The sequence below is a fragment of the Callospermophilus lateralis genome, chromosome 3 (genome assembly GCF_048772815.1).
Source record: "Callospermophilus lateralis isolate mCalLat2 chromosome 3, mCalLat2.hap1, whole genome shotgun sequence".
Taxonomy (NCBI): domain Eukaryota; kingdom Metazoa; phylum Chordata; class Mammalia; order Rodentia; family Sciuridae; genus Callospermophilus; species Callospermophilus lateralis.
The window spans coordinates 48,885,968-48,900,274 of NC_135307.1; the positions used below are offsets into that span (position 1 = coordinate 48,885,968).

General features: G+C 33.6%; 1 protein-coding gene across 1 annotated transcript in view; it reads left to right on the forward strand.

The window, feature by feature from the left end:
* Window positions 1-14,307, forward strand: part of Ttc6 (tetratricopeptide repeat domain 6) — a 181,257-nt gene that overhangs the window by 135,134 nt on the left and 31,816 nt on the right. The window contains exons 19-22 of the mRNA XM_076849316.2: window positions 833-915; window positions 1,895-1,971; window positions 2,377-2,534; window positions 14,060-14,194. Of these exons, the coding sequence (XP_076705431.2) occupies window positions 833-915; window positions 1,895-1,971; window positions 2,377-2,534; window positions 14,060-14,194 (453 nt within the window). The remainder of the gene's footprint in view (window positions 1-832; window positions 916-1,894; window positions 1,972-2,376; window positions 2,535-14,059; window positions 14,195-14,307) is intronic.

The window sequence follows — 14,307 nt, forward strand, 5'->3', positions numbered from 1 at the left end:
TTATGGTTAGGGGAATGGTTGGTTGTCCCAGGTTAATTTTCTTTCACCATGTAGTGCTCCTTTAGTGGTATCTACAATGATGGTGATTTTGTCCCCAGATATATACAAATTCAGTTTATGTTTGTGAGACCAGTATTAATGAAAGAATCAATGCTTATTTTCTTTATACATTGATATTAAATAGATATTTTTATACAATTATTATATTTTTATTTATTTATTTAATTTTAATTTTGGTATAAATCTGCTTTTCTAGAGATTAAAACCAGGGGTGCTTAACCATCGAGCAATATTCCCCCTTTTTTATATTTTATTTAGAGATAGGGTCTCACTGAGTTGCTTAGGGCCTCACTAAGTTGCTGAGGCTGGCTTTGAACTTGCGATCCTTCTGTCCCTCATGAGCTGCTGGGATTACAGGAGTGTACCACTGCTTCCAGCATCCTCCCTTATTTAGTGAAATTAACTTTTTATTTTACTTTTTTTTTTGTATGCTAGTTTATTAACAAGTGAATTTTGGTGTTGTGGTTGAGGAAAAAAACTAAAAAGTTAAATGAAAAAGGAATAAACACACAGACTAGAATGTAAAATTATATATGTGTATGTTTACTCTTCAAATTAAAGATAAATAATTTTTAAAAACCAACTTACACCATAACTGTTTTTTTTAAACTTTTCTATATCCCATTTGCTTTGATGATTCTTTAGAAAATCATGTGTATTAGGGGATGTCCCTGCAAAATTTCTGCAGTAAAGGGTATGAGGGGATAAACATCAGAAAGGAAATACTCAGTTTTACTAGAACCCAAGTTTCTGTTTATTTATTATTCAACAGCTGCATAAATTGAAAAGGGCAGTCAAGGAGTTATCTCGGGCCATCCACTTTCAGCCAGATGGAGTCCAATTATATATAATAAGGTATGAGCATAGAAATTGAATTCTTCTTAAGATAACTTCACATCTGAGCAATCTGTTGAGATCTTTAGTTCTCTCTTGATTCTTTAACTTCCTATTTTACATTTACTCTCTGGGCAATGGCCATCTCCCAGCCAGCAAGCCAGGGGCAATTCTTGTTTTTGCTAAACTTCAAGATAACATTACATAATATAACTGGATCTTCCCTTGCATCAAAACAAAACTGCAAGTTTAAGATCTTTAGGCCTTTCTAGGTTGATGGTTATGTAGTTAGTACATATCTCACGAGAGCAAGGTAATACATTTTGAACAGTTGTTTTGAATATGTTAACATATTCAAAATATGTTAGCTAATTCCATAAAAAAAATAAGTGGCACAAGAATTGCATTTGAAATATAGTAGAACTTGGACTAAGGAGACATTTTACAAATTATTACTTCCAAAAATATAATCTCTGAGGATTAATATAACTGGGAAAAGAAAGTGGAATTTTTTTTTTCAGTACTGGACTTTGAATCCAAGGTTTTATATATGCTAGACAAATGCTCTACCACTGAGTTATATTCCCAGCTAGAACAATTTTTTTTTTTTCTGAAGAATGCTTGCTTTGTGTTTTAAGCCTTGAACCACATTTTAACAATTTATGGAAAGTTTTCCTCATTTTATGTTCCTTAAATTTTAATTTTTAAGTAATTTCTCAGCAACAAAGTAAAGCAGTTTAAATGCAGATAATTGCAAAAAGAGATGACTATTTTTTTTGTAGCATCACATTTTCTAAATTGTTTCATCACACATCCATGTAAATCGGTCTATTTAGACTATAAAATGTCTGTAATGTATTGCCTTTTATGCATGCATATATAAATATAAATATAATCAATGTATTGTAGCTGTAAAATTTTAAGTAACTGAGTATAAGAAACTTTATTTTAGAAAAATTATTTTTATCAGCTTAGAATCAAAAAATATTATTTTTTCCAGAGGACAATATCTTCTTATGATGAAGTGTTATGATCTGGCAAAGTTCACTATTTATCAAGTAGCAGAAATGAACCGAGGTAAATATAATTATTTGAAAATTATAATTGTTTTAATTTAAGAAATATCTTTTTAGAACTTTTGTACTACTTTCAGTAACTACACAGAGATGGCATAAAGGTTTTAGTTGAAAGACAAAGATTTGGAAACTTCAGATTATATGTAAATAAATTCATAAAATGATCCACAATATATTACAATGAACTTTGTGGAAAAGCTTATTTTTATAGGAATTACTAGGCTTACAATTTTGCTGTTTTTTTGTAATTGGAATATCTTATGTTTCTTTGAAAGTAAATAGATTTTCATATAATATTGAAAATTCATATTATAAATTCATATTATTGCTTGATTTTGTTAAAATAATTTTATTTGAAATCCTTCATACTTGGCAAAGGTACTGATAAATTTTCCTTTTCTCTTAGGTCTCATTGAGTTGAGCCCAATACAGCAAGCAATCATTTATTCATTTTGTGAAAACCATGAGAAGGCCATTCAGGTCTTGGAGGAGAGCTTGTGGAGTAAGCCAGAAGTAACCATGTTTATCATAGCAAAAACATTAATGAAGGCTAAGAAATTCAAGGTGAAAGGTCTTCTGAGTAATGTTTACTAAACCTAGTAATGAAATTCATATATCATGCTTAGCATGACATTTAAATATTATTTACAACTCTATATTATTTACATACTATTAATTTTATACTAGTATTTATTATATTATTCAGTCTTTTATTAAAATTTGCAACTACTTTTTCATTTCTCTATGATTATAATTCTTAACATACTAACTGTACAAATTAATGGATTTTACTGTGACATTTCCTATATGCGTAATGCATATATTGTGTATTGACCATATTCATCCTCCCTTCTTTTCACTCTTTCTTTTCTGTGTTCTCGCTCCCTGGACCCCTTCAGTCCATAACCATCCCTCATCTATATTTAGGTCATCTCCCCGCCCCCCATCCCGTTTCCACATGTGAGAGAAAGTAAGTGGTATTGTTTATGTCTGGTTTATTTTGCTTAACATGATATACTCCAGTTCTATCCATTTTCCTGCAAATGACATGATTTCATTCTGCTTTATGAATGAATAAACACTCCATTGTGTATGTATACCATATTTTCTTTATTTGTTAATCTGTTGATGTACAGCTGTATCTTGACTATTGTGAATAGCACTGCAATAAACTTGGGCTTCCAGATATCTCTTTCGGTATGCTGACTTCATTTCCTTCAGGTGTATACCCAGAAGTAGTACAGCTGGATTGTGTGGGAGTTCTGGTTATAGTTAGTTAGGTAGTTTGTTTATTTATTGGAAGTTCCTTACTGTTTTCCATAGTAGTTGTACTAATTTACATTCCCACCAACAGTGTACATGAATTCCTTTATCTCCATATCTTCCTAATAATTGTTACTTATTTATTTTATTTTTTTATAGTGGCTATTCTAACTGGGGTGAGAAGGAATCTCTGTGGTTTTGATCTGCACTTCTCTGATGAATAAAAGTATTGAGCTTTTAATTTTATATATTTATTAGCCATTTGTACTTCTTTTGAGAAGTGTCTGTTCAAATCAGTTGTCCATTTGTGATTGAATTACATTTTTTGTTGTTAGATCTTTAAATTTTCCTTATATGTTCTGGATATTAGTCCTCTGTCAGATGAATGGCTAGCAAAGATTCGTCTTTGCAGGTGGTCTCTTTACTCTGTTGATTGAGTCCTTTGCTGAGCAGAAACTTTTCAATTTGATGTAATCTCACTTTTTTTTTGCTTTTGCCTCCTGAACTATTAGAGTATGATTTCGAAAATTGTTGCTGGTATCAGTATCTTGAAATGTTTTCCCTATATTTTTCTAGTAGTTTCAAAGTTTCAGGTCTTACATTAAGGTCTTTGATCCATTTTGAATTGAATTTTTAGACAGGGGTGAGAGATAGTTTCAATCTTTTCCCTGTGAATATCCAAGTTTCCCCAGCACCATTTGTTGAAGAGGCTGTCTTTTCTCCTTGTATGATTTTGGCACCTTTGTTGCGAATTAGTTGGCCAAAGAGGCATGGGTTTAGGCCAGTCTGTCACTGGCCTACATGTTAATGCCATGCTGCTAATGTTACTCTGCAGTATGTTTTAAAATTGGGTGTTGTAGTGTGTCTAGCACTGCTGTTTTTGCTCAAGATTGCTTTGGCCATTTGTAATGTCTTTTGTGTTTCCAAATGAATTTTAGAATTTTTTTTCTAGTTCTGTGAAGAATGTCATTGGAATTTTGATGTGGATTGCAATGAATCTGTAGATCACTTTGTGTAGTTTGGCAATTTTAACGATATTAATTCTCCCAAGTCATAAACATTGGAAATCTTTTTACTTTCTAGTGTCTTCTTCAGTGTCTCTCCACAGTGTTTTGTAATATTCACTGTGGGAGTCTTTCAAATCCTTTGTTTACTCCTAGGTATTTTGTTTGTGGTTATTGTGACTGTGGTAACTTTTCTGATTTTTTTCTTGGCAAGTTCATTATTGGCATTTAGAAAAGCTGAAATTTTTGTGTGTTGATTTTGTATCCTGCTACTTTAATTCATCAGTTCTAAAACTCTTCTAGTGAAGTCTTTTAAGATTTTTTGTGTATATAATAGTATCATTAGCAAACAGGGATAATTTGACTTCTTTCCTTTCTGTTGTATTCCTTTTATTTCTTTCTCTTGCTTAATTTCTCTAGCTAAAATTTCTGTTACTTAATAAGACTGATGAGAATTTATGCTTTTGATTTATTCCTAATCTTAGAGGAAATGTTTGCTGTTTTTCCCCATCGAGTATGATGTTGGTAATGAGTTTGTCATATAATAGCCTTTATTATGTTGAGGTATGCTCTTTCTGAACCTAATTTATTCAGGGATTTTACAATAAAGAGATGTTGAATTTTATAAAAGACTTTCTTCATCTATAAAGGTGATTGGGTGATTTTAATCATGATTCTGTTTATGTGATGTATTATATTGATCAATTTGCATATGTTGAGCTATCTCTTGCTTCCTTGAAATGAAGCCAACTTGATCATGGCATATGATCTTTTTAATGTGCTATTGAATTTGACCTGTTAGTATTGTGTGGAGGATTTTTGCACCTGTGTTCATCAGAAATATTGGTCTGTCATTTTCTTTTTGTTGTTTTGTGTCTTTATTAGGTTTGTAGAAGGGTAATACTTGGTTTGTATTATTTTCTGTTTCATTGAAATCTTTTATTAGTCTCTTCCTGCTACTTTATTTAAAGGGATATTTCCTTGTTATTTGTTTTAAATGTTCCATTGGATACTTATTTCATTAATATTCAAACTTTATTTTTTTATAAGATAAGTGTCAGTCTGTTTTGTGCTGCTAAAATAGAAAATAACAGATTGGGTAATTCGTAATGGTTAGAAATTTATTTCTGTCAGTTCTAGAGGTTGGGAAGTTCAAGATGAGGGTTCTGGCATCTTATGGGGATCTTCTTACTGTGTCATTCCATGGTAGAAGGTTGGAGGGCAAAGAGGGGTGTGTGTTGGGAGAGAGAGAGAGCAAGAGAGGAGGAAAAAACAATAGGGAGCTGAATTCTAAACTTGTTCTTTATAAAGTCCCAATCCCATGATAATGAACCATTCTAGCAACTAGTGGCACTTAATCCATTGATCATTAGTCACTTTTTAAACATTCCATTCTCAATACTGATACATTGGGTGTTAAGTTTCCAGTTTGTGTTTTTGGGGGAATACATTCAAACTACAGCAATAAACAGCATTTACAAGTTATTGTCAATTTCATAAATATTTTAAAATTTATGATAAGATTTCATTTTTTTAAAACAAACACATTTTTGGGTCTGGAGTTGTTGCTCAGTGGCAGAGCACTTGCCTGGCATGTGTGAGGCCCTGGGTTTGACATATAATAGCCTTTATACAAACAAACAAATAAATAAATAAAACAAAAGTCCTTTGACATCTAAAAAAAATTTTAAAAAGAATACATTTTTAAAAGTTTCTTTTCTTTTTAATTTGCAAATACAGTGTAAAATGACTATTCTGCTTGATACTGATTCTTTGAAATATGCTCAGAATTATTCATGCCTTAGTTTTGTAAATCTTCCATGTCTAAAAAATATGCATTTTCTCATTGGTATGTTTTATATATGTTTAGTAGGTCTCATTTTTAATGTGTTTTTCACATCCTTATTTTTAACTAATTGATCTATCAATGACTGAGGTATTTTTAAATCTCCCATAATGATGTTGGATACCAAGTTTTCTCTGTAATTCTTTAAGTTTTGTTTTATGTAACTTGAGGTTATTTTTAATTTTATACATTTTAAAATTGACATCTGTGTGTGTATATATAGATATACACACACATACACACATATACACACATATATACATACATATAGAATACAGTATTGAAATTTGATACATATATTATTAGTATATCATATATAAAATTAGGACAATTAGTATTATCATCTCCTCAAATATTATCATTTCTATGGTTTGGGAAACTTCAAATTCTTCTCCTTTACTTATTTTGAAAGGCATAATTAATTGTCAAAGAAGTTATTTTTGTTATAGACCCTCAATTTTAGAATTATTATACTTATCTGATGAACTGAACTTCTATCATTACATAGTGACTCCTCTATCACTACTTATAATACTTGCAGTATTTACTTTGATGTTATACTGTGTTAATTTTTCATCACTGTGACTAAATTACCTGACATAAACACCTTTATTGCAGAAAAGATTTATTTTGGCTCACAGTTTCAGAGGTTTTATAGTCCTTGGTCTGCTGACTCTATTATTTATGGGTCTGTGGTAAGACGGAATATCATGGTAGAGGGGCGTGGTGAGGGAGAACTGCTCACTACTTAGTAGCTGGGGAGCAGAGAGTGAGCCAAAGGAAGGGGCCAGGGACAAGATCTACCTTCCCTGGATATGCCCTCAGGACCTACTTCCTCCAATTATGTGCAATCTCCTAAAGCTTCCAACCACCTTCTAATAATGCCATCAATTTATGAATCCATCAGTGTAATAGGGCATCAGTAAGAGAGCCCTCATGACCCAATCACTTCCCCAGACCCCCCACCTCTGAACATTGCTACACTGGGCACCACGCCTTAAGCTCAGGAGCCTTTGAGGTTCACTATTTCCAAACATAGCAACCTACTTTATTTTGAAAAATAGTATTTTAATGTATGTCTTTTTTTCTTTTACTTTTGACTTTTCCATATCCTAGGTTATAGGAATGTCTTATAAACAGTTTATAAAAGGCTTTTAAAAATTCATTTTGATTATATCTTTGTTTTACATGGAAAATTTTGGTTCCTGTGATTTTTCTTCCATTTGGATTTTTGTCATTTTAATTTTATTCTTTCTCTTTTATTAGGGTGTTTTATATTTGCTATTCTTTTTCAATAATTCTTTTAAAATGTCTATCACTTTTTACTTTTTATACTGATATTTTTAAATTTAAATTTTTATTTAAATTATTTCCTCTTTAATCTTCTCATTTCACATTTTGTTTGTTACTAGTGAAATGTTGCCAAACATATACAGCTATGTCTGAAGTTAGATAACATTGTTTCCTGAGTACAAACATCATTCTCCTGGCTAATAAAAAGATCATAGACTCCTCTAACACTAATTATTTCCTTCCAAATTCACATATACTTTTTGTCTTGTATTTAAGATCTACAAATTGTAATACAAAATGACTACCATTATTTTAGAACCAATATTTATATTTACATATCTTTCCATTTTATTTGCTCAGCATTTCTTATGTGTCAGAGTGTTCTTTTGAGGTATTTTTAATTTTTTTTTCTGAAATAAAAATGAACATCTTTCAATGATAAGGTTTTTTACTATTCTATAACAAAATTGGCAGTTACTTTTTGTCAACATCTTGAAAGTAATATGCTATCATTCAGCTTCTATTGATATTTCAGCTCCTACTGATAATGAGAATTTTACTGTTAGATTATCTTTCCCTTTTTGGTATATTTTTTCTTGTCTCTGATTATTTTTTAAGATTTTCTCTTTTGTTCTATAAAGTTGTATATATATATGATATATGACATATATATTATATATAATATATACATATAATATATATTATATAATATATACTATACATTTTAAAACATAAAAATAAATAAATGCATATTTATATAATTTATATTATGATATAATATAAATTATGTAAGTATATATGTATATCAAATTATATATTTAAACTTTGTTGTAGTTGTAGATGGATAGCATGCCTTTATTTTATTTGTTTATTTTTATGTGGTGCTGAGGATCAAACCTAGTGCCTTGTGCTTGCTAGGCAAGCACTCTGCCACTAAGCTATAGCCCCAGTCCTAAAGTTGTATATTCTTGATTTATTTTTATTTTCCTGATTTTACTAGGTTATGATTCCTCAATTTGTGGATTTCTGTCTTTCCTCAGTTTGGAAAATTTGAATCTATTATTTCTTCAAGTTCTGTCTCCCATTCTACTTACTCTTTTGGGGACTCCAACAGATATGGGTTTGACTTCTCTAATCTTCACTTATCTTATGTTCTCTTATATTTTAATCTCTTGCTTCATTCTGTATAATTTTTTAAAGAAGATTTTCTTCAGGTTCACAAATTCTTCAGCCTGGTCTTCATGTTTTATTTGAATAATGCTTTTTACTTGTAGAAGTTCCATTTGATTGTTTTCAAGACTTCATATTTAATCCTAATTATCTCCTTTTGCTTCATCATCCTGATTTCAACTTTATTTTAAAAATATTTTACAAACATGTATTCTGTACCTGATAATTTCAATACACTCTCAGATGTCAAAGACTGGTTTGTTAGTTTTGCCAATTCCTACTCATACTGCCTTGTCTCATTCTGTGCTTGTTCATTGGCATTTTGCTTAATTTTAATCTGTAGGAATACCGTGGCTATCTATAGGGCCCACTTTCCTCCATATTTCCTCCATATTGGATTTGTCTCAGGAGCAAAGAGTTATTATCATCTTGGCTCTCCTGAGCATTCCAAATCCATTGAATGCCCTGAACATTCCAATTCAGTGAATGTCCTGACTCATATCTTAATAAATGAGTGCCAAACTCAAATCTTCCTCTTTGTTGTTGACCCACTTCATGGAACCCAGATGGCGATGCTACTGTAGTCATCTACCCTCAACATCACCCCTCCCTCCTGACTGCTTAGTATACGCCTCACTCCAGGCGTAGGCTCTCATATACATCTCTGTCTACGCTTCCTGAAGACTTCCTTAGAGAGCTTCTCCCAGGAAATTTCTTTAGAAATAGCTCATCTACCATACTGATTCAGAAGTCCTAACTACTAAAATTCTGAGTTGTTTATTGTTCATATTCATTGCTTTATACTGTGCAACTCTAAGTAGCATTATAGGTGAAGTGGGAATCTTTTTTTTTAATGTCTTTTACTTTATTTTTTAATGTGGTACTGAGGATGGAACCCAGAGCCTCATGCATGTGAGGCAAGCGCTCAACCACTGAGCCACAATGCCAGCCCCTGAAGTGAGACTCTTTAAGATAGTTGTTGTTACTGTTGTTGTAATAAAGCCTTATCTTATTTTTTCACAGAATGAAAGATTTTGATTGATATTTAGGAGATATGAAAGAGTCAAATTAGTGGCAGGAGAATTTCCTATATTTAAAATCCTTTTCAGATTTTTATATTTAAGGTCCTTTGTATATTTTTTGATATGTCTTCAGTAATACAAAGTTAGTATAGAGGACTAATAATATGCTACTTATTAAGCACCTAATATGCATAATAATATACATTAGACAGACTGAGGGCTGGGTGCTTAATCACGAATAATTATATTTAATTTAAAAGACACCTGAAATGTGCCATTTTTACCCTCTCAACCCCTCTAATTATTTACTTTTCTCTCATTTCTGGCACAACAAATCTTGAATATTTTCTGCATTCATTGGCTTCGTTTCCTCACTTTCCACTCATTCTGACACTCAGTACAATCTGGCTAGTTTCTACCCTCTTGTGATGGTTGATGCATCATAAAGTGGCCCCCAACAAGCTTTGCCCTCATATGACATTGAGTCTGGGTGGAGTCTGTGACTTTCTTCTAACTAAGAAAATATGGCAAAGTTGATGAAATTTTGCTCCCATTATTATGTTACATTGTATATGATCCTCTTTTGGCAGAATGCAACGATAGATTCTCTTGCTGACCTTGATGAAGCAAAGAGACATACTGTGAACTAGCTGTGGAGAATCTCTTGTTGGGGAACTGCTGTGGCCTGTAGTTTCAGGAAACCTACAATAGTCAGTATTTTTAGAAATCTGTATCCTCTGTCATACAGCCATGGGGAAATAAAATCTTTCAATAACCTTAGAAACCCAAGAAGATACTTCCCTACTTGCACCTCTAGGTAAGAATGCCATCTGGTTGGCACTTTGGTTGTAGCTCATGAGGCCCCAGAGCAGAGGACTTGGTTAAACTTTGCACAGACTCCTGGCCATGGAAGTTGTGAGATGGTAAATTGCATCGTTTCAAAGGCAATAAGTTTGTGGATTTTTCTTTTTTTCGGCAGCAGGGAACTAATACAGTTTTTGTAATATAGTTTTTGTATAATGAGTGCTTCTGTAATAAATATCTAAAACTGTGGCAGCAGCTTTGAAACCCAACCAAAGGGGCAGAGACTAGAAGACTTTTAAGGGGCATGACTAGAAAGCTTTAATCACTTCAGACAGACTATTGGTGGATATCTGGTCATTAAGATATGCTAGTAGGTTCTCACCAATGAATGAGGGACTAGTGAAAGAAGGATCTTTTTAATGTAGCAAAAAATGTTTCCTGTAGTTACTTGGAAAGCAGAACTAAATAGTCAGGATCCTAATATGTAGTTAAGATAATTTTCAAGTAAAATGTTGAAAGTGCTGAGTGCTGTCAGGTTTATTCTTGCTTCTTATAGTGAAGTGTGAGAGGAGAGAGATAAGTTAAGAACTGCTAAGCAGAATAAACCAGGACTCTTACCAGATGATAATTCTCTACCTCTCCAGATGGCAAAAGATGACAAAAGCAAGATTGTCACTGTCAGTAACGTGTTCTAACTAGTGAGAAGAACAAGGTGTAACTGGACAATCTTTTGCTCCTATTTCAGAAAGATCATAAAGCCAGAACATTCAGTATAACACTGCTCCCTTTTGAGGATATGCCATACAAATATCTTAACCAGAGGACCTCTAAAGGTTTCAGGATATTGTCCCTCATGCATCTCAGCCAGAGGCCAAAGTAGAGAAGGAATTGTCTTGCAAAAATTAGTGAATATGGCTTTTGTCTAATGGAGAGAATGAGTGCCTGTGAAATGCATTAAAGGTCTCCAAATTCTTAAGACAATTATTTCTGTAGAAACCAGTTTGGACCAAGAGAGAGAGAGTATGAAATGAAAGGTTGTCAGACCTCTAAAGCATTCTGACAGGAAGCAGATTAATAGAATAACTCAGCTGCAAACATGTTCAACCTTTTAATGAAAAAGCAATAATGACCCAGAGGGCAAGACCAGGAACCTACAGGGCAGAATGAAGAGCCAGAGAGAATAATTCTATGCCTTGAAACCTAATCAAGAGACTCTGGATGTCAGCTCAAGAAAGAGCTGCCATGGACCACTGAGGGCTTTTTAGCCTCCATTCCCCCTCCCCTCACTCCCGTTGAACTGGAATGCTGTGGATATTATCCTGTGCTTATCCCACCATTGCGTGTTGGGTGTTTCAGAGATAAATAGTTTGTGTCTTTCATTTCACAGGCCCTGAGATGGAAAGGAATTGTGCCCCAGAAGTGGTACTTAAGTGAGTAATACTCAAAGTCCTCATCTAGAATTGGACATGATTTAAATAATGAGATTTCAGACTTTGATCTGATGGAGTAATGAGATGAGCCTTTTGGAGGCACTGGAATGGAATGTATTTTGCAGGGATACGGAGTCATTGGGGCCCAGAAAGCGAACTGTGACAGACTCACTCTGTAGTTGCCCTCAGTGAATCATGCCCTATATGATTTTCTTCCATTTCTTGAGTGTTGACAGGATGTGTTACTTGCCTCTAACCAGTATGCAGAGCAAAAATGTCATTCCCTGATTATTTTGCATTTTCTAAGACTCCCTCTTTAACAGACGGGAAAGAGAGATTTTTTGGCTGGTCTGTAGGGCTAGTCTGTAGGTTGTGACTGCTTATGCAGAAGGTCATGTGGTGGCCAACTTCAGGTAGCCTCTAGGATCTGAGTGTGGCCAACTGCTAGCAAGAAGCCAGGACTCCGAGTCCTGGGGTAACAAGTAAATTAATTCTGCCAGTGGTGTATTGGAAGCTTGGAAGGTATTCCCCCCGTCAGGTTTCCAGAGGAGAATGCAGCTCAGCTGACAACCATGATTGCAGCTTTGTGGAATCCTGAGTGGAGGACCTAGTGAGCCATTCTTGATCTCCTGACCTGTGGAAACTGGGAGATAATAAATGTGTTACTTTCATATGCTCAATTTGTGGTAATTTAAAGTAATATAAAATGATTGCAGTGCGCTTGCTATTTTCATTGGTGAGTTCCTTACTGCAACTTCAGTGGTCATTCCTCAGATTTGAAGTTGTTCAATTCTTCATTCTTTCAGGAATATTCCTTTATATTTGCTTTGACCTGTTGCTCTGGCAGGAAGCCCAGTATCATTGCCTATCCTGTTCTACCTACCCAATGGTGGTGGTCTTTTGGTTCTATTTTTAAAATAGTCCCTCAAACCTGCTTCTTTTCTCTATTTTTATGGTCATTATCCTGGTTGAGAATATACGTTTAATTTTTTTCCCTTGAGTGATAGTAACAGCATTGTACCTCTCAAAGCTGTTACCCACAGAAGCCATGATAGTGTTTTCAGAATATCAGTATGCAGTATCTGCCAACCCTCACTCCCAGATCTCCCTGGTAAGACTTTATAATAGAGTACTGAGGGAGGGAAAGATGGGGAAGCAGGAGGAAGTGAAGATGTGGTCATTTTAATTTAAATGGGATGGAAGGCTGGAAGAGATTCAAGTGTTTAGGGACCAAAGGAGACAGTGAAAGGGCAAAGGTTCAAAAAAAGAAGGAAAAAACAAAGTGTGCTCAGCTGGGAGCAGAGAAGATGGTGTTAAGAGTGAGTTCTAAAAAGGAGAAGAAATCATTCAAAGACAGGAAAAAAAAAAAGGGGTGGAAATGGCTGAAGACATAGATATACTAAAAAGCAAAGAGAAAGAAAATTGAGAAAGCAATCCAAATTTCCATGGTAAAGTCATGTGCTGAGAGTGAGGACAGAAGGATGGATGTTGAGGTGGGTTGTAAACGTGGAGTAGATGTTAAGGGGAACAGCAAAGACACTTAGCACATTCAAGTTAAATCTGACGACTTCTTTAGCAATTTAGTTCATTTAAAAAAAGGGAAAAGCAATTAGCATTTCTATTAGGAAAATTCTATTTCTTTCATTAATTGGTTTCAACTATTTTGACTAAATAATGAGTAATTTTTGATGGTGGTTTATTTTCTGCTGCCCAGAGAACCCTAGTAAGAGCACAGCATAACCAAATAAAAGTTGATTCAAATTATATTAGATATTATCAACACTATTATTACCTAGTATCTTCTCAATTATTTCACACAGGGAAATGACTAGGAAATTGGTCATAAACTGGTCAATAAATGTAAGTCTGATTAAGACCATTAGAAAATAATTACTAGAATTTAAAACATAGTTCCAAAAATTCATGTGTGTGAGCCTAAGTCCTGGTTTATGGGGTAGGAACTCAGGGGCTCACTCTGGAACTGAGTCTTCTTCTTGGGTAAGACCTGTGATCTTTATCAGATCCCTATGAAGAGGGAACACACCTTCCTTATCTGGGTTCTTTTTAACATTGAAGACTGTAATGTTAAATAAATATCAGAAAGAAAGAGTCCCTTCCTCCATATGTGTGTGTGTGTGTGTGTGTGTGTGTGTGTGTATGTATGTATGTGTGTGTGTATATATATATACACACACACATATATATATATATATATGTAATATATATATATATGTAATTTTTATTTTTATCATTCTAGGAAGCTCTGAGAATGCTTAAGAAGGCAATGGAAATATGTTCTTGTTCTCTCAAAGGACAAAATGCTGCAGCTTTTTCATCAGAGTGTCTGTATAACTTGGGTCTTTGTTACATAGAAGAAAACAACTTTCAAATGGTATTTTGTGTACTTTGAAGTATAGATTATGTGATTTTAGAAGCTGGTTGCTTATATTCAGTTTTATTTCTGGAGGCTTATCTAGACAGTATAAGGAGTGACTAGACCAAAAG